At 35.6% G+C, this 18,948-nt stretch overlaps 1 protein-coding gene across 3 annotated transcripts; it reads right to left on the bottom strand.

The window, feature by feature from the left end:
• Positions 1–5,600: 5,600 nt before the first annotated feature.
• On the bottom strand, positions 5,601–17,508 carry LOC117417608 (erlin-1). Of its 3 annotated transcripts, none has more exons than XM_034029747.3 (12): positions 17,369–17,508; positions 16,173–16,298; positions 13,225–13,306; positions 11,644–11,690; positions 11,224–11,285; positions 10,152–10,277; positions 9,751–9,824; positions 9,179–9,237; positions 8,745–8,836; positions 7,660–7,749; positions 7,365–7,444; positions 5,601–7,268 (listed from the first exon to the last, which is right to left on the bottom strand). In XM_034029747.3, the coding sequence occupies exons 2-12, from the start codon at positions 16,277–16,279 to the stop codon at positions 7,044–7,046; spliced, it is 1,044 nt and encodes a 347-aa protein (XP_033885638.3). In that variant the 5' UTR covers positions 16,280–16,298; positions 17,369–17,508; the 3' UTR covers positions 5,601–7,043. The 3 variants fall into 3 exon arrangements, with proteins under 3 accessions (XP_033885638.3, XP_033885637.3, XP_058841063.1); XM_034029746.3 differs by having other exon boundaries at positions 17,351–17,507; XM_058985080.1 differs by lacking the exon at positions 16,173–16,298 and having other exon boundaries at positions 17,351–17,507.
• Positions 17,509–18,948: the final 1,440 nt, after the last annotated feature.

The following is an 18,948-nucleotide window of genomic DNA, read 5'->3' as shown; positions in this document are numbered from 1 at the left end:
CAGAGAAGTTTAATTAATTCTCAATTTCTTGGATGACACATAGCCAGATAGTTTGTATTGTGTGACTTACTGTGCTTTGATTTCCAAAAATTGGTATTTATCTGTTACCTGCTCCTTCCTATTTAATATATATTTTATAGAATATTATAAAATAACTTGTACTTTATTTTTGATTAAGGCTGTTCTTAAAAAATGGCATAAAAGCACATATGACTAAACGTATGTTGAATTACAGTTGGTTCTGTTCCACAAAGGTTGGTTTGTAGTAAGCAATATTGCCCATAAAGGCATTTTAATATTATTATTATTATTATTATTATTATTATTATTATTATTATTATTATTATTATTATTATTATTATTATTATTATTATTATTATTATTATTATATAATGGTTAAATAAAAAAAAAACTTTAAAAGGAGTCAGCCTTGTCGGCCAATAATATGCATTTTGTTTTCATAAAGATTGTGGCACATTAAAACTGAACATTGCAAGGTTGCAAGATCTACACCGTGCACACACAAGACACAATATGCACCATCAAAATCTGATTAGATTGTTTTCCATGTATATATATATATATATATATATATATATATATATATATATATATATATATATAAGTATAAGCTATAGACAATAAATCAGATAAATGTAACCCTATATTGTCAAATGTTCCTTTATGGAAACATTCAATTTTGTTGTAAAGTTTAATTTTATTTTACTGACACATGCTCCAATGATTATCATTAAAATGAAGACATTTATATTGAAATGTAAATATGTCGATTTCCCAAAAGAAATAAAATGAATTGAAGAGCGTGTTGTTTAAAACTTTTAACTAAACAAAGAGACAAACAGCAAAACAAGGACTGCTGTTTTCAACTTTTTTGTTGTTGTTGTTGTTGAAACCAAACATTGGCAAATCACGCTACTGCCTGTATTATGAAATAAAATAAAAATGTAATCATTTGAAATAAGTACTGTATTTGCAGAAGAATGTAATTACACATGGAGTCTGCAGAGAATAGGAAAGCGTCTGTAACCGAGTCTGCAGTCTGTGAATGTCATCTCCTCCCATTACAAGGTCAAGACTGCTGTCTTTTGTACTAAAAACAAACTTTTCGATAGGTTAACAAGTCAAACAAAGGCAAATCCCTGAAGACTGGAATAGACTTGCAGTCCTCCAAGGAAGCAGCTTAATTTCAAAACTTCGAATCAATTCTATAGCAACAGATGCAATGAGCTCTTTGCATACAGGATACTAGATCTTTAAATTACATTTTACTATGAGGGTCGGGATGTAGACGCTGCAATGCTAAATGTCAAGTCCTGTTTGGAACAGACAAGCTTAACAAACAGCTGTCAACTGTGATGCTATCAAATGTATCAAAAGTAAAAAGCCTCTACTGCCATATCTTTATCAACACAGCCAATGTAAATGTTGAGTGCTTACTACATACCAAACATATCTGGCATTCCAGTGATTGTAAGTCTGATATTCCCCACAGCTCCCTGATATTAATAAACCCTGCATGAAGCCAACAGGAAATTAATCAGTGTCTTTTCTATATTTAATACATAACAGAGAAAACAAATGTCTAAAATAATGTTCTTTTTGAACGAAAGGAAACTTGTCTTTGATACACCGTATTCCACTGTACATAGTTAATAGATTTATTTTGAGGTCTTTGTTTGTTCGCTCAGCTTCAGTTGCAGTTCTTGTGATCCAGAGATTCTGTAATGGGCAAGAGGTTTGAGATAGGGTTGAGAAAGAGTTGTAGGGATTTTGAAGCTTTTAAAACATTCCCAGAGCGGCTGTGAGATAAGGTGTGAGAGATAGTCTGTTCTTGTCCATCCTGAATGAGTTCCCAGTGCAACGAATAGATAAATTATTTATCAGGGAGCTGCCATAAAGACCTTCTGACAAAGCAATCAGCAATGCCATGTCTCTGTTTATGTAAGGCACGATTGAAGTAACAGACAGTGCAGTCTCTTGGTTTAATCTGGCTCAATAGGTACGGTGCCTTAACATTTTTAACATCAATGCATTCAGTGTTATAGATCTCTCCCATGATATGAGAACTGAGAGAAACTGTTACATTTCTTCCCATACATTTTGAGAAATGTAACACACTGTGTGATTGGGATAGATTTGCGAAAGAGAGATTGAGCCACACAACCACAAAACCAACTAAGTGAACACCAAAAACAAGGTCATCCTTTTATTGTTTGACCACACTCCTATTAGCGGGGTGAGAAAGAAGTAAGACAACTGTTATGCAGAGTGCATTTTAAAACCACCTGAGTTAGTCAGACTGACAACCAAAAATCACTTGGGTCTTGATTCTTTAGTGCTTATTTCACAATTGTATTACTCTACTTCACAGGTATCTTGCCAGTGTGGAAAGCAATTAAAAATGCAAATGATGTTAGGCTATATAGAGCGTGGAATACAAGTAAATTTACACTCTAGCCAGTCTAACATTCAAATTGCCTCCCCAATGAGTGACAGGCCCCACAGCTCCTCCATACCGAAGGTAACAGGTGTGGTCCATTGCGTTAGAGCTAGTGCTCAATGCTCCCACGTTTGCATTACTGTGGTGACTGATACTGGAAACGGTAATGCATTTCTCCAGGTTCCTGTCCTTGAACACATCACTGGGTGTGGAGACATCCTGTTGCAGTAAGCTGAGCTGGCATCAAGGCTGCTGGTGGAAACCGTCCGCTGGCAGGAAACACAATAGTACTGCACACCAGTCCTAAACAAAAACTCAACGCAGGGGAAAGTTTGGGGTTCTGTCAAGGGATCAAATAAAATAATAATAAAACCAAGTTAATGCTGTACAATCATTTCTCATAAAAAAATAATTAAAAAATAAAATTCATTTGAAAAAATATACTTTACAAAGCAGGAGAAGTGGAATTAGATTATTTGCCGTATCAAAAAAGCATTGTATGTTGCTTTTGTACAACAAACTATATATGTGTGTGTGTGTGTGTGTGTGTGTGTTTGAGGTTGTCACTGTCACTTTAATAGTTTCTAAAATCATAATAAAATGTAATACATGTTCTTAGCTGCTTGGCTACATTATTCAATCATTTCTCTCAAACAAAAGCAACCTTATTTTTTTTTAAACAACAGTTCCTAGTAGGATACACATTATAATCCCAACTCCAATTCACAAAGGAAACTGAAATACCTATAAACCCATAACAGTGAAAAACACATTACACATGATGAGTCAGTTAATCACTTTTTTCCCAAAGCCAGCCCTTCCCTGTGACTTTACTTTCTGAGGAAAGATAAAGCAAATATGTTTTATTGGAGAACTTTAATATGGTAGAATAAAACAACATCCACGTTAATTGGGATTGCTTCAAATTATTCCCCTGACACAGGTAACAAAAATAAACATCTATCTTGAGTTAACAAGACATGAACTAACTGAACATAGTAAGGTTGCATTCAAAAAGGCACAAACAGAATTCCTTCTTAGATTTACTATTTGTTTTTCACCATTTACACTGTATCAATACAGTATATCTCCTATTTAAGTTTAAAGACCATACAAACCCATAGTGGTATTGTTTATCACCATCATGGTTCTTAACACACTTTATTCTACAGGATTTTCCATCTTCATAAAATATAATGTTCAAGCACTGCCCTCTTCTGGCTAAATTACTTACCACAGCCCAGAAAAATAAAGTGATGTTACAAAGAACAATTGCTCTTAATCCTTCAGGTAGTTTTATCTAAAATGCCAAAATAGCAACAAAAAAAACCCCTAAGCTACAGCACAGACAATTAATCATAAACCAATTATTCTCCAAGGCTTGACATAAATTACTCTACATTCGATAGAATCAAGCAATACAGGCAATGCAATTGTTGAATTTAGGCACCGCAACGACAAAAAGCAAAAGATCACACAGAGAAGTTCTAGTGGTATCAAAAAAGGTTTTATTTGTGATGGCCACTGCCAAAAAAGCTTGTAAATGTTTTGCATATAAATTCTTAAATACACAGATTGCATCATGAATTGTATAAAGTAACATTCACAAGGTCTTATCTTTTTGCTTAGGTTTAGATTTTTTTTTTTTTTTCCTATTTGCCAGGAAGAGATGGAAAGTAAGGTGGTAATGTTAGATCACATTTCTGGGATTAAGCCGACACTTGGATTTGTAATGTAGAGCATCACATTTTACAAGAGGAATTGCAGATAGGGAAGTTAACACAATGGGCTTTAAGGAAGGAATAGGGTTTGCAGAGTAGTTATTGTAATCTTTATCTCAACGTGTACGTTGTGGTGGGCCTGTGTATGATGAAGAAATGGCTTATTTTACCAGTACATTCCAATTTAAATTTAAACATATGGGATGGTTTTATTGATTCAAATGAGAAAGGCTTAAACTGCACGACTAGAAAGGTCCACTCTCCAGTTTCTACCAAACACATTACTGAAACAATCTTCTTTTCCAGCTGTCAGTATTGCCAAGATCATAAATTCATTGCTTGACCTGCATTTAATTAGAAACCTGCCCTTCAAATTAAAATGGGATGTTGATGGACAAGAGGTTTAAAATCTTCCACCATCCCATAATGCCTTGTAATGTGTCTTGAGCGAAGTGCTCACTCAACCAGCACAGGCAATCCTTCACTAACCATTCTTGCCAATACCTGAATTAACCTGGTCAGTGGAAAGGCAGATATCTTCTTTACACTACCAAAATATGCACAATTTTTTCAAAACGTGATGATTCTGCTTTAAAGTCAATGGAAATCACAGTTTCAACACGTGTTGAACATGCATTACTTAGGTAGTGTGGATCAGAGAAAAATAAAATAAATACCAGCTAACAAAAATGTATCAAGAACCACAACCTGTATCCAATGCCAGGTCCATTTAGGTTAGCTGTACAGCTTTCACCGTTTACCCGTCTCTTTGTAGTTGATGAACAATAATTCAAATAACTTTTTTGTATAAAACTTTGAGCAATACCAGTTGTTATATTTTAATATCTAATTTGTACCCGAGCAAGTAAGTCTCCATTCTTATCATTTAACTTGCTAGTACTTTGTTATTTTAAAAGAATACACCAAAGCTGATTCAAGGAAATAACTGAAACAGCTGAAATAGCAACATTATTATTATTATACAGGTTCATTTTATACAGTGGTATCCCCAATCACCATTTATATACTGCAAAACCATTTTTTGGTTTGTAAAATAAATGTTATCATTGTTCCTGTTACTTTTGTCTTTCACCATGTCAGCGGATTCAAAATCCAAATACGTAACCATTCCACAGCTCTCCAAAACATTACTATTGCATTTTTAACTTGCTTATAGACAGTTGTGAATTCTGCAGATTAAAATACTGTACCAGCTCCCCATATATCTGTTCCATTTCTAGTTAATAAACAGAACAAAGACTGCACTGAGATATTGAAACTGGGGAGCTTTTAAGTCATTATACTATAATTTCAGTGAGTTTGTTCACTTACAAAAACATGTATAGCCATATACACACACACATCCTTTTTCTTGCTTGAAAGGGCATAGCTCTGTATGGTACACAAACTACACAAGAGGTTTTTTGTTTTTTTTTTGTTTTTTTTTTAAATGAAGGTATAAGCATAAAGAATAACATTTGTGTAACTTTAATCTGGTAATTGTCTTGTGCTGGCATAACTTCAATTAAACAAACAATAAAAAAAGCCTAGTAAGGATAAATTAATCCAACTTGTTATGGAAAGTCATTCATTTCATAAAATCTTAAAATGGACAACTTAAGAATAGCAAGAAATGTCACACGTTTACATGTACAGTAGCAGCACTTGCTACCAAATTTGACGTTCTCTAGAATATATTTATTTTTCAATTATAAATACAAGATGTTTAATTCAGTGTTTTTAAATGAATATCACAGAATTAAAGGACAGATTGGCACTTTGTTGCCCGGTTACACAGACTGTATATCATGATGACATTTGACTCTTTGGACTATTACAAATAACATTATTGCTATTAAAAAATAAAATAAAAAATGTTTTTAACTGAAATCACAAATTAAATGGCAGTAACTTAACTTATTTGTGTGGTCTTAAAACAGAACCCCCACAATTCAGTTCAAATCAGGTATAACTAGGCTAGCAACCCCTGTGACATGGTCCCACCTCACCTTCAATACATTACCAATGAAGTATAAAGTCACCTTGAAAACAGAAGATTGAATTAATATAATGTCACCTCGTCTAATTTGTTTGCATCAAATACTCTTAAACTTACAAAACAGCAAGTATGCAAGTGCAAATTCATTCAGAGCTTTTAAAAACTCAGCATCAGTAAAATACTCTTTTTTTGTTTTATTTGTGTAACAAAAATCAAATTAATTCACATCATTCAGTAAATTGTAGTATTAACAATTCTTGCTGTCATACTGCAATATTTCCATATTTTCACAATAGGCATCTCAGATAAACTAAGTTTACTTGGTGTAGAGACTCAAGAAAGAACACCATTCCAGTTAAGCACTAGGAATAACATGAAAAGAAAATGCATTTATACCTTTTGTTTATAGGCTGTATTTCCTAGCTTTATAAAGAAATTCTGTAAAGAACCTTAAGAAGTTTAACCCAAAATCCCTTTTGAAAATATGTATAGAAATGTTAGCTTAGGCTCCGCTAAAATGTGTAAAAAACATGTATCTTCTTGAAGCAAACATTTAGTTTATCCAACTACTTTATTTTGATTTAAAAAATGTTTAAAACACACCCTGGTAGACTTGTAGGCATCCCTGTTATATTGCAGCAGTGTTCGAGGCAGGCTTTGTAGGTATTGATCTGAAAACCAGAATACATTTACAAACCAGTTTTTAGAAACAAATGTTCTGCTTTAGAAAAACTGCAGTCCTTTCACATTCCACTGGTAAATGTCAGAGCTAAAGCGCACCAAACATACCTTTTTATTATAAATCAAAAATCAGCATGCCACACAATCTTATCAACCAAATGTCAAGCAACCAGATCTTTTGTTACCCTCCCTTTGAATCAGTACGATGTGCTTTCTTGGTTTTTTTTGCCTTTCCTAACGATTCCAGATGATCAGTGGAAACGGTGTCCTCTTCATCCTGAATCCTGGGCTGAAAGGCATTGTTATCCACAAACATGTCTGGGATGTCTTGGCCAAAATAAACCTTACTGTTAGCAGCAATCGCCTGGTATTTCATGAGCTCAAGGTATTCCGGGGTTAGTTTCAACTGTATGGAGAGAAAAGTACAGTATAAAGGTCAAATGAAACATTGTCATTTTCTTTGTACCTGTGATCAAAAAGTGAAGCTGAAAAAAAGTATTACCGCGTTTGCTTGGGCGGTTTTTTCTGCAGTGTAGTACTCTGCATCTGCTCTGGCCTTTTCTTTCGCCAAGAATGCTGCATCTGTAATTCAAAAAATACCATTGTGAAGAACAAAGTAATACTGGATAACTGCACAGTAATATCATAGTCTATATATAACAGCCAGCGGATAAGATTGATAAATAGTCAAAATATTTTACGTCACAAATTATTATTATCATGGAACATTTCCACAAAATGCAGGTCTGTTGAAACAGTGCGATGTGTCGCATTGTGATTGATATATATAAAATTACCTTCTATTTCAGAAATCTTCTTCTCAGTTTCTTTTTCCATCATTTTTTGCTGGAAGTGAATTTCAGAAACTTGTGCAACCTTCTGCGCCTCTGAGTATAAAACAGGGCAATGTTTCAGTGAGAAATGTAGCAGTGTTATGAATACATTAAATACACATTTGACTCAGAGGTTTCTATCTGTTGGTGTCAAAAGTATAAGAATTATGGAACCTACAAAACTTCACAAGTTCCAAAAAGGATCAAGAAAAGCATTTGTAGTAGGGCTGTTCCAATTAAAAGATTAATCGGACCGATTAATCAACTAAAGAGTTGATCGCAGATTAATTGTTTTTACAATTTAAGTGCATTCTGGGTAGAGAGAGAAATGCGTGCTGCTATTTAGGGAAGTGCTGATTTGCAGTGCGCTCTCTCCCCGGAAGTGGTAGCATACTGTGGCTTTAAGCTTGTATAAAAAGGGGTTAAAGTTGTGCAAAAATCATAATTGTTGTCTTGTTTTGTACAAGGATTGCTAATAGTGTGCTACAGATGTATATACATATTTGGAACTGGAATGTTGATCTATGTTGATTTAAATGATTGCCAAACATGTGTCTGCAAAGTTACTCGTGTGCATTGTAACCAGAGCTGTGGTGAACGCTGTGGTAAAATCCAGCGTGGCGCATTTATCCTGAGCAACATTATAAACTGTTGATTTAGTTATAAACCTCAGAGTGTTTTTTTGTTTCCATGTTTGTGCATTGCTAATAAATTTTGCTTTTTAGGGGTTAGCCCAGAGTGGTTAAACAGTATGCGCATAACTGTGCTGCTCTGGCCCTTGGGGCTTGTTTGACTGAGTTATCAGGTCCCTAAATCTGTTTCTTAAGGTAATAGGACAGAGAGGTAATGTTTGTTACATTTACTAAAATAAAAATAAAAATATTGATTTAAGTATGACTGCAGGACAGCCGCTATAAGATCGTTACCTTTATTAAAAATGTGCATGGATTAATCTACCGGTTAATCAACTAATACCCATAAATTAACAGATCAAAAATGTGAATCGAGTGACAGCCCTAATTAGTAGTGATAGTTCAACTATTCTTTACCTATAATAGCTTTCTTCCTTTCGGTTTCGGCCTCCTTCTCGACGACTTTTTGGGTCTGTGCAGAAACAAGCAACTTTGTCTTCTCAGCTTCCCTAATAAGAAAACATCAAAAAGAAAACAATATTTACTGCAGTTCCCTGTTGCCTGCTTTCCCTCACTAAGTCAGTTGTTCTGTATTGGTAGTAAATAGATATCACTTAGGGTGCCACTTCAATTGTGGGACATCTTAATTTTTACAATGTTTGCTATTTCAGAGAGAGGACAAATAGCTTTCCAGACACCAATACATTAAGCAAGCCACGTGGTCTGAGTGAGGTAAAACTGGCAACGATTGACCCATACTCAGCAAATGTTTTTCTTGTTGGCCAGTGTACTGTACACTCCCATATTTTGCATGTTTAGATTCCAATTAAGATTATTAACAGGAGACTCACATTAGTTCAAAATTTCTTCTGATAGTCTCTGGAATTTTTGGCTTTGTAACACGAACTGCCTAAATAAAAAAACAAAAAAAAAAACCATCTCATTATTTCAGAAATTTCACAGGGGAGTTCCTGTATCCAAGTAAAGGGTGGAATGGGAATTCACAGGCGTCATCATCATGGAAAACACTCCTGTTTTTTTTCTGCCACTGAAACTTTTCATGTTTGGGAAGCAGACCTCGGTTTTATGTCTCATCTTCTGAAAACGTTACCATATAGTTCCTCTATAAACCATACTGGAGTAGTATTTAGATTATAACTGGACCAGACTAAGTTTATTCAAAGCTTTACAGATATGATAACCACCCCTTACTGATTGGGGTTATTTTAGGGTATTTCAGCAAAACCTAAAAGGCATTTCAACACAACCTAAAACTTACTCAGCAAGAGCACAATTCCATGATCCTCTACTAAACATCTTTTCAATGTTTTAATATTTTTAACAAATCTTTGGACCCTAGTTTAAACTTAAAAAATGTAATTTAAGGGAATATTTTGGAAACATTTTAGGGATATGATCCTACCTGAATTGTAAGACCTGGTGCCATAGCATTCAGGTCCTTTTGTAGTGCCAGCTTTAGATTTTCATCAATTATATCTGTAACAATAAAAGTATTAAATATACAGTACCAATTACAGAATCACGTTGTCTGCCTTTGTTTTACCATTTGCTTCTTTGTCTTTAGAAATCATTGTGACCCATCTCTGCTTGTTTCTGAAGTAAAACATCATACTTTTTACCCATCCCACCCAGTAATGCCTAGGGCAGCAGTGTGGAGTAGTGGTTAGGGCTCTGGTTAGGGCTCTGGTAATTGTATGTAAAAATAATGTGGTATCTTGTAACAGTTGTAAGTTGCCCTGGATAAGGGCATCTGCTAAGAAAGAAAGAAAGAAAAAAAGAAAGAAATAATGAAAGAACACTTACCAAACAACTCAATGTAAACTTCCTGGAGGGTATGGACACTGCAAAACTGATTGAGCTCGTGGTGAATCTTGTTGAAGATCAATGTCTTGTCATAGTCTGCTGTGTAGTTCCTCACAATGTCAACAACTAAACATAAAGAAAATAAAGAGCGCATGGGTTGAAACAAAGAATGACTGTTTTCCAGTGGTACTCAACTCTGACCCTTGAGATCCATTCCAGTCCTGGTCTTTTATTCCAAGCAAGTACTAAATTAGTGTATTGCCTCTTAACAGCTTCAATTAACTACATTAGAACCTGCTTGGAGTAAGAACCTGGACTGGATTGGATCTCGAGGGCCAGAGTTGAGTACCACTGGTATACAGTCATTCTTTGTTTCTATACTGTATGAACATTTTGCTCGTGACCTCATGTGTGAGTGTGTAAAATAATTCTGTGTGGTCTTCTCTGTTCAGTATATGGTCATTGTGTAATTAATAGACTGATATTATCATCTCTGTTAGTCTATCCAACACTGTGCTGTGTTGTATGGGAGGTAGGGTAAATATAATCTTGTGTCCATGCATAACCAAATGTGAAAAAAAAACAACAACATTCAGCATTGTAACTAGTTGGAGACACTAAATGATGGACAACAGGATTTCAGGACCACCACCACACACCATTATGGGTCATGCAGTGGACCTCTTCTGGTTTTATTGCATTTACAGCTTAATATGGAAACCACTGATCACTCACTAGCCCCTAAGGTATCTTAATTTCTACACCTACATATTTGACTTGCACTGCATTCCATTTACTGTTCTGTATGCCATAGTTATTGTTAGCATTCTTTTTTTTCTCACACAAATGAAGGGCAAGCTTGTCCAAATATTTTACTATACCAATTCAATTAGGGATCATAAGCTTTCAGTTAACATATAGTCTTTACAATAATTACACTCTCAGTGTGCTTTAATCCATATCAACTGAATATATACCTAGAATTAGGTATGCAAGTGAATGTGACCCCTACACAAAACAAGCCAATAACAAAGGCTACGAAAGAGGTTGTCAAAACAGCTGTATTGTTTACCTGCAGATGGAACCAGCATATTGACCACCTCTATTCTGTCGAAGTAGATCATGACACCCCCACTGTTGAAAAAAACCAAAGCACATTATAATAATATCAACAGTAAAAATGTGTAGTTTTTTTTTTTTTTACATTACAGAAGACAAAGAGAAATAAATGTGAATAAAAAGGTGTTTAACTGTTTAAAACATTGCTTACCCATCCTTAATAGTAAAATATTTTTGGTACAAACAATAACTATGGCTCTTTTGGGGAATGACTGCAATCACACAGGCTTAAGAGTTAAGACTAGTTCCGCTACCTTACCCACAGAAGTGAAGAGACTCTGGATCAGTCATCACACATACAGTACACCTCTCTCAACACCCCCTTCCCCTTTAGAACATTATTAAGGATGCAAGAATAGGCTGGAATACATACCTTGTCCCACAAGGCACATTTTTTATTTCATCAGTTTGTAGTGTTGTCTAAAAAATAAAAAAAAGTCACAAACCGTTACATATTAAATGATAACACTATGTAACACAATTTTTGTTCCTGGGTAGTAAGTGTTATTTCCTAATTGCGTATGCCTCAAAAGTATAGAAAATGGCTATTATTCCCCACAAACTTTGCTTTTGTGACCAGGACAGTGATATTTTGAAATTTACCTATTTCCAATGAGAAAACGGGCGAATTTGTGTCTTTTCGTTCACATAAAGTCAGAAAAAAACAACAATTATACTAAAGTAATACAAAAATGACTACAAAAGATTTAGAAGCGAGTAGTTTTTCAAGATTTACGATTATACTGTAAATCACTTTCACGAATCAGCCCCCAAATGTAGTCTCCCATCATGTTCTCGTTATACTGTCCTTGGTAGCAGCGTTCAAAGTCCAGTATATCCTGGTGGAAGCGCTCGTCTTGCTCCTCCGAGTACGCTCCCATGTTCTCCTTGAATTTATCAAGATGAGCATATTATCAAGGATATGGACTTTGAGGGACATCCTACAGCCCATTGTGCCGTAGTTCTTCACCAGAGTCTCAACCAGCTCCACATAGTTTTCGGCCTTGTGATTGCCCAGGAAGCCCTGAACCACTGCGACAAAGCTGTTCCAAGCCGCTTTCTCCTTACTAGTGAGCTTCTTGGGGAATTCATTGCACTCCAGGATCTTCTTTATCTGTGGTCCGACGAAGACACCGGCTTTGACCTTTGCCTCAGACAGCTTAGGGAAGAAGTCTTGAAGGTACTTGAAGGCTGCCGACTCCTTATCTAGAGCTCTGACAAATTGTTTCATAAGGCCCAATTTGATGTGCAGTGGTGGCATCAGCACCTTCCGGGGGTCCACCAGTGGCTCCCACTTGACGTTGTTCCTCCCCACAGAGAACTCGGTCCGCTGTGGCCAGTCCCGCCTGTGGTAGTGCGCCTTGGTGTCCCTGCTGTCCCAAAGGCAAAGACAGCAGGGAAACTTGGTAAAACCGCCTTGGAGACCCATCAGGAATGCCACCATTTTGAAGTCTCCTATGACCTTGATGCCATCTCAGAAAAATGCAGATATGTATCCACTTAGGCAGCTGGAACTAAACTGAACTGGTGGGCTTAAGGCCCCTGTATTTATACGACTATTTATATTACTGGAAAGTTCTAGAAAGTTCTAGAAGTTACTCCAAGTTTACCTCAGCACTGAATCTATCTGGAATGTTCTGGAAAATAGGTAAATTTCAAAATATCACTGTCCTGGTCACAAAAGCAAAGTTTGTTGGGAATAATAGCCATTTTCTATACTTTTGAGGCATAAGCAATTAGGAAATAACACTTACTACCCAGGAACAAAAAAAAAAAAAAATTGTTAACGGTGTTATCATTCACCTAGCATTTAAAACATTTCATTAACCTTAAAGAATCTAAACAAAACCAGTAATTTTCATGGACAACTAAGTAAGTATCCTTGCACAGAAGCATGTCTACATTTGTTTTTAATACACATATTTAATGGAAAGGAAGGTTGAGTACCACTTACCTGAACAGATCTGTAAGTTGTAATAAATGGAAGCATAATATGAAAGCCTGGACCATTTGGAGTAGTCAGCAAAGCACCACCTCTGTAACAGAATATACAAGTAATTAAAATGCATTTATTAGCTAAAACTACACATGCAAGCAAACTGCGACTCTACTATAACCTATTAAGTTATTTTTAATACAAGCATCACTGCTTAACAGATCTGTAGCAGTTACTGTGCCTACCAAGCAGAACATATGATTTCAGAACCTGGGACCTCAAATCAAAACCTAGCCTCTGCACTTTTTACATGCTTAGTATCTATGCATCGAATGCAGTTGGAATATAAATCATATGCAATATTTGCAAAGATGAGGTGTATTAAAAAACGCTAATTATCCGTTCTTTCAGTGAAGTAAGGCATAATTCAATCCTTATCATCCAAAAAAAAACATCAGTCAAACAAGTTGTTGCCATTTTATCAGGCACTATAAAATAAAGTCGGCACATCAGGGCAAACCCATCCGATGTGTAACAAGAAAGACTACAACACAATAATGGAAGGATTGGAGGCTGAATGGACTGAGTATTCATGTATAGTCTGGACTTAATTTAACTAGTTTATATAGTTTATAAATCTACTATTTTACAGGTAATCCATACACATGAAATAAAACTCAACTGTCCTTTAAAAAATTCAATGGAACATTAGGCCCAACGTTTTTATCATTTTATTAATAATAATAATAATAATAATAATAATAATAATAATAATAATAATAATAATAAAAGTAATGCATCATGCATAAAATAACTGAGTGCACACACATTTTAAATTACCTGAAATCTGCATGCAATACATTAGTCAGATTCATTGGTAATTACAGCACTATGAAACAAATGCAGACTGCGAGCATGTGTATCAAATATTCTAAAAGTAAGTTACTCTTAAACGGAGCATCTAAACCACTCTAAAATGGTTCAAGAATACCAAACATATTCCAGAATTGTGCACAACAACCTTGAGTTTCATTTTCTCATGTTTGAGATTTTAATGCATTTTACTCTTTTACATACAGACGTGCTCAAATTTGTTGGTACCCTTACAGCTCATTGAAATAATGCTCCATTCCTCCTGAAAAGTGATGAAATTAAAAGCTATTTTATCATGTATACTTGCATGCCTTTGGTATGTCATAGAATAAAGCAAAGAAGCTGTGAAAAGAGATGAATTATTGCTTATTCTACAAAGATATTCTAAAATGGCCTGGACACATTTGTTGGTACCCCTTAGAAAAGATAATAAATAATTGGATTACAGTGATATTTCAAACTAATTAGTTTCTTTAATTAGTATCACACATGTCTCCAATCTTGTAATCAGTCATTCAGCCTATTTAAATGGAGAAAAGTAGTCACTGTGCTGTTTGGTATCATTGTGTGCACCACACTGAACATGGACCAGAGAAAGCAAAGGAGAGAGTTGTCTGAGGAGATCAGAAAGAAAATAATAGACAAGCATGGTAAAGGTAAAGGCTACAAGACCATCTCCAAGCAGCTTGATGTTCCTGTGACAACAGTTGCAAATATTATTAAGAAGTTTAAGGTCCATGGAACTGTAGCCAACCTCCCTGGGCGCGGCCGCAAGTGGAAAAATCGACCCCAGATTGAACAGAAGGATAGTGCGAATGGTAGAAAAAGAACCAAGGATAACTGCCAAAGAGATACAAGCTGAACTCCAAGGTGAAGGTACGTCAGTTTCTGATTGCACCATCCGACGCTTTGTGAGCGAAAGTGGGCTCCATGGAAGAAGACCCAGGAGGACTCCACTTTTGACAGAAAAACATAAAAAAGCCAGACTGGAATTTGCTAAAATGCATATTGACAAGCCACAATCCTTCTGGGAGAATGTCCTTTGGACAGATGAGTCAAAACTGGAGCTTTTTGGCAAGTCACATCAGCTCTATGTTCACAGACGAAAAAATGAAGCTTTCAAAGAAAGGAACACCATACCTACAGTGAAACATGGAGGAGGCTCGGTTATGTTTTGGGGCTGCTTTGCTGCGCCTGGCACAGGGTGCCTTGAATCTGTGCAGGGCACAATGAAATCTCAAGACTATCAAGGCATTCTGGAGCGAAACGTACTGCCCAGTGTCAGAAAGCTCTATCTCAGTCGCAGGTCATGGGTCCTCCAACAGGATAATGACCCAAAACACACAGCTAAAAGCACCCAAGAATGGATAAGAACAAAACATTGGACTATTCTGAAGTGGCCTTCTATGAGTCCTGATCTGAATCCTATCGAACATCTATGGAAAGAGCTGAAACTTGCAGTCTGGAGAAGGCACCCATCAAACCTCAGACAGCTGGAGCAGTTTGCTCAGGAAGAGTGGGCCAAACTACCTGTTAACAGGTGCAGAAGTCTCATTGAGAGCTACAGAAAACGTTTGATTGCAGTGATTGCCTCTAAAGGTTGTGTAACAAAATATTCGGTTAGCGGTCCCATCAATTTTGTCCATGCCATTTTCATTTGTTTTCTTATTTACAATATTATGTTGAATAAAAAATCAAAAGCAAAGTCTGATTTCTATTAAATATGGAATAAACAATGGTGGATGCCAATTACTTTTGTCAGTTTCAAGTTATTTCAGAGAAAATTGTGCATTCTTCGTTTTTTGTGGAGGGGTACCAACAAATTTGAGCACGTCTGTAAATACATTTCATATGACACTGTGTACACCAAGCTTTCAATTGTAGCTCTGTAGCATGATAACACTCAGGCAATGATGCACGGTGAGACGACTGTTAAACTTTTTTGTTTTGTTTATTTTGACCAACAGGTTCTATTTTTTTGATAACAGACTTGTAATGGGGAACCTGTTGTTTAAATCAAGGGAATAACACCAATAGGATTGAATTGTGCATGCGAGTGACATTGGAATTTTGCATACAATTAGAAGCTTTACCTATAATAAACAGCAAGATGTCCCTCTTCAATCTTGTGTACAGAAGAATGAAGAAGAAGAGCAATCACCCCTGTGACAGTAGCCACTACTGCTCCTACATTGGCCATTGTCAGCCTTACTGGTTATCTGTTGAAGACATACACACACACACATATTCAAACATTGTTCAAGGAACATACAGATCAGCATATTTTTCAAGGTGAACAACATTCACCTTTAATTGCAGATGCAGATATGCTGGTAAAAGCAGGTTTATACTTGTGAAAGCAGGAGTCATGGTTGCACAATTTACCAACCACATGGGGTATGATAATTCTTTATAAATAGCATAAGGCATATCAAGCTCCAATAAGTACAATGAAAACATGTGTACATTTTGAGGCTGAACAGTGAACCGTGGATACAGTAACTCGCACAAACAACCCTTGTACAGCATCGTATTTGTCATACTACCATCCAAAAATCACAACCCATTGCCAAATGCGTTTTTCACTATTTTTTTTTTTTATATATATCCAATTTGCATCATTTTGTAAAAAAATAAAACAGAGCTCAAACCCAAGCTGTATAAAACTAGGCAACCAAGGGTGATCACTAATTTGAGTGACCCAGTGTAACGGTAAATGATTCACAGAATTGGCCTGTCTGTCTGACACGTCAAAGGCAAGCTCTATTTAAAGTATTCATAAGATAAAATATTTGTATGCATGCAAACATTCTGTTTGGTTTTCCAAGAGTTCCCACTTCCTGTTCTACTGCATTTGAAACAACATAAAGTAAAGCATGGTGCACTATGTGTAACAATTACAAAAACGTATAAATATATTATACATGGGATGTAAAAAAAAAAAAAACACTGAAACAATAACCGTCATTCAATTCGTGACAAAAGACAACTGCTAACTGTACTACTACAGCGCGGTCTGATGTTAAAGTACAGTTTGCACACAGTATAGTGAAATCCACGACTAGTAGTATTAAAACTGTGACAGCCCCTGCTAACGACAAGAACTATACTGTTCATACCTGTACTCGTTAGAAAGTATATGCCAAGATACAAAGCACAGGAGCAGCAACAAACACCTAGTACTAATTTCAGTGGTTAACCCAGTTTTACACAATCACGTCCACAAAACTATGACAACTTAGGACATAATTAGGCTACATAATAAACTCACCCGTTTCAAAAACAGTACCTTCTTGTATGTGTAATGAAATAATCGAAACCCTGCTACCCATTCCACTCAACCCCAGCCAATGCAGGTTGCACTGGACTCTACCCTTCCGGGTGAAATGTAACGTAAGACACCGATTAAAGGGGAGAGAAGAAGAGCTATTTCCGTCTGACGATAGAAATTTAACAACCGTACGAGTGCTATCACGTGACGTTAGAGTCATCTCGTGGGACGCCATCAGCTAGTAGCGTTTTTCTTTAGCCATTTTCTCAAAGTTAAATTAAAGCTTCATCAAAATGAAACTTCCGTAAATGATTGTTTAAAAAGCCAACAACAGACTATAATAGTTTTAATGAATATAATACAAAATACTGGCTAAATAAAGACTACTCATTGGTAGATGTACTGCTATTTCTACTGTGGACATATAATAGCAGTACATTTAAGAAAATTACATATTTACAGTCACATAACCTGGAAAAGGACAAAAGGTTTTCATAGAGTTTATTAAGTAGTTGGGCATCCTAAACATATTCAGTAATGATTGTAGCAGGAACATAGAGGAACAGAACCACATGGACAGTATGAAGAACAACCGTACATCAAACATCTACATAAGTATGTATACATATTTCATATTCATAAAAAAAAACAAGCAGCTCTGTAATTCATTTATTCTTGCATTTTGAAGTCAAATTGTATATGTATTCAAATCTGTACAATATTAACATGAACAATGAATTACAGTACTTATTCAAGTAAAATCTTGAAAATAATTACAATTATGTCCAACCAAACTTACTGGGGCTTCCTACCAATTTACTGATTAGCAAAGAAATGCACTTATTGGAGGATATTAAAAAAAAATGTACAGCAATGTACAAAAAACCAAAACTGTGTGTCTTGGCCTTCTGTAGTAGTTAATAAATGATCCCAAAGGCAAACTATAAATGATCCTTATTGAAGTAAGGTGCTGCATATATTGTTTACTGTGGATGATTAAAATGTTATGGATGCAGCTGGATGGATAGATTAGAACAGATGCAAGCAATTAAGAAATAAGACAAAAGTAAGCACCAAATGGAATCTGCTCTGTGGGTGACAAACTTATATATTTCAGTGCATTTAAGTGGTGTGGATACTATTATTGAAACAATAAAACCAGACTTCAGTAAGTGATGGCTGAACACTTCTGTTTTCAAAAGAAAATTCCTTTCGATAGTGTTTATAGTAGAGAATGCCATAAAATAAACTATCATTCAGTTTAATAGATGACTGTAGACATTTGTCGTTTTTTTTAGTGACAACTTCTTATTCTGTCCAACTCCAGTCTTGATCCTTAAAAACCACAAAATGCATTAACTTTCAGCCATTTTATGGATATGTCAAGGGCACTATGATGAAGCAAGTTCAGCATTTGTATTATTTAAACTCTAAAGAACACCCTGAACTACAGTTACCTGCTCCATCCTCTTGGTTATACCATTGCTTTTGTTTTTTATATCACTCAGAAAAAAGCACAAGCTTCAGAATATGGTCCAATATTTTTGGTCGTAGTATTTGTATATTTTGCCAGAGGCATCAGGTATGCATTAGAGAAA

The sequence above is a fragment of the Acipenser ruthenus genome, chromosome 13 (genome assembly GCF_902713425.1).
Source record: "Acipenser ruthenus chromosome 13, fAciRut3.2 maternal haplotype, whole genome shotgun sequence".
Classification (NCBI taxonomy): Eukaryota; Metazoa; Chordata; class Actinopteri; order Acipenseriformes; family Acipenseridae; genus Acipenser; species Acipenser ruthenus.
This window is presented reverse-complemented; position numbering and strand designations above follow the sequence as displayed.